The sequence below is a fragment of the Ailuropoda melanoleuca genome, unplaced genomic scaffold (genome assembly GCF_002007445.2).
Source record: "Ailuropoda melanoleuca isolate Jingjing unplaced genomic scaffold, ASM200744v2 unplaced-scaffold64667, whole genome shotgun sequence".
In the NCBI taxonomy this organism is placed as follows: domain Eukaryota; kingdom Metazoa; phylum Chordata; class Mammalia; order Carnivora; family Ursidae; genus Ailuropoda; species Ailuropoda melanoleuca.
In genome coordinates, this window is record NW_023239022.1 from 1 (window position 1) to 1,880 (window position 1,880).

General features: G+C 37.1%; 1 protein-coding gene across 1 annotated transcript; it reads left to right on the forward strand.

The window, feature by feature from the left end:
- The first annotated feature begins 429 nt into the window (after positions 1-429).
- Positions 430-1,132, forward strand: LOC109488788 (centromere-associated protein E-like). Its single transcript, XM_019794032.2, has 2 exons — positions 430-761; positions 887-1,132. Exons 1-2 carry the CDS (start codon positions 543-545, stop codon positions 1,094-1,096), a joined length of 429 nt encoding a protein of 142 aa, XP_019649591.2. The 5' UTR covers positions 430-542; the 3' UTR covers positions 1,097-1,132.
- The last annotated feature ends 748 nt before the right edge of the window (positions 1,133-1,880 follow it).

Genomic DNA, 1,880 nt, shown 5'->3' on the forward strand with positions numbered 1-1,880 from the left:
TGAAGGCTCTAGGGAAGAATCTTTTCTTGCGTCTACTTTCCTTGGTGTCCTGGGCTTATAGCTGTATCACTGTTACCTCTCTGCCTCCATCTTCGCAGGACTTTCTCTGTGTCTCTGTGTGTCCTTTTTCATCTCTTATAAGGACACTCTCATTGCATTTAGGGCCCACCCTAATCCAGTAGGATTTCTTCTCAATCCTTAATTAATCTGCAAAAACCGTACTTCCAAGTGAGGTCATATTCTGAAGTTCTGAATCGACTTGAATTTGGGGTAGGACACTATTGAACCCAGCACAGTCACTATGCCTAGAGAATACTTTACTTTTAAAGCTGCTGTCTGTTTACACNTGTCTGTTTACACTGGGGGTGTAGGCAGGACTGTGATGATTATCTCAGTTCAGCAAAGTGCATTTTACATGAGAATTTTAGGAGTCTATAGGCAAAATGGTAATTACAGATTTTATTTCTTAAGAGCCAACAACTACAAGAAAAGCAGCAATAGCTTCTTCATGTACAAGAAGAAATGAGTGAGATGCGAAAAAGATGAATGAAATGGAGAATTTAAAGAATGAATTAAGGAACCAAGAATTAACATTGGAACGTATAGAAATGGAGAAGCTAGACTTGGCTCAGAAGCTCCATGAAAATTATGAGGAATTGAAATCCATAACCAAAGAAAGAAATGATCTAAAGGAATTACAGGAATCATTTGAAATAGAGAGAGAGAAACTTAAAGGATACGTAAGAGAAATCGAAGTTACAGTAAGTTATTTCCCTTTTCTTTCATCTATTAAATGTTTCTTTAGAACGGAGCTAATTGGAAAAGGGGGAGGCAATGTTGGGATGATGTGTTTATAATATTCTTTAAATTCCACTTGCTAATAAAGGGTCTAGAAACAAAAGAACTAAAAATTGCTCGCGTGCATCTTAAAGAACAACAAGAAACTATTGACGAACTAAGAAAAAACATCTCTGAGAAGACAGCTCAAATAGTAAACATTCAGAAGGACTTAGATAAATCCAATACTGAATTACAAGAAAAGGTTGGTTTCTTCTTCCTTCTCTCCTTTGCCCCGTCTTCTTTTCTGTTTTCTTAAAGGAAAGATGAGCAGTAAGCAGTGACTGTGTTAATAGTTCATTCATTTTTTGGATACTATTTGTTGAGNTCATTTTTTGGATATTATTTGTTGAGTGTATAATGTGGCAGGCAGAGTTCTGGGTTATAGAAATAAAATAGTCACAAGGTGAACAAAATTTCTATGATCATAGAGCCTACTCTAGTGGAAAGAGGTAACTGGTAAATGAGCAAACGAACAAGATGATTTGAGATAATGTCTAACTCTTGGTTTTGACTCAGGTCATGATCTCAGGGTTCTGAGATCGAGTTCCACGCTGGTCTCAGCACGGAGTCTGAGTTTCTCTCTCCCTCTCCCTCTGGCTCTCCCCCTGCACTCTGTGTGTGTGTGTCTCTCTCTCAAATAAATAAATCTTTTTTTTTTTAGAAAGGCAATTTTAAGTATAGAATAGAATCAGCAGATACTCTCAGAGTCACTAAAGGCAGAAAGTTTCATGATTTATCACGGCTGATTAACACTTAAGCCAACAATTCCTAAAATATCACTTTCTACTATGGAACAGTGAGCAGAATTTGACCTTTGTATCACATTAGACTAGAACTGCAGCCAGGGTNTGGAACAGTGAGCAGAATTGGACCTTTGTATCACATTAGACTAGAACTGCAGCCAGGGTTTGTTCCCTGATGATGTAGAAATAGGTAGTTCTTTTTACTTTTATGCTCTGGTAATTGTACCCAATTAATAGCTATTGGGCTTCCAGAAATTTAAAAAGAATTTAAAAAATTACTCCTGCAACCAAACAGAA

Excerpts from the sequence above, each read along its gene's own strand:
- LOC109488788 (XM_019794032.2), top strand. The coding sequence starts at position 543 with ATGAATGAAATGGAGAATTTAAAGAATGAATTAAGGAACCAAGAATTA. Across the intron at positions 762-886 it reads TAAGAGAAATCGAAGTTACA|GGTCTAGAAACAAAAGAACT; the intron begins GTAAGTTATTTC and ends TTGCTAATAAAG.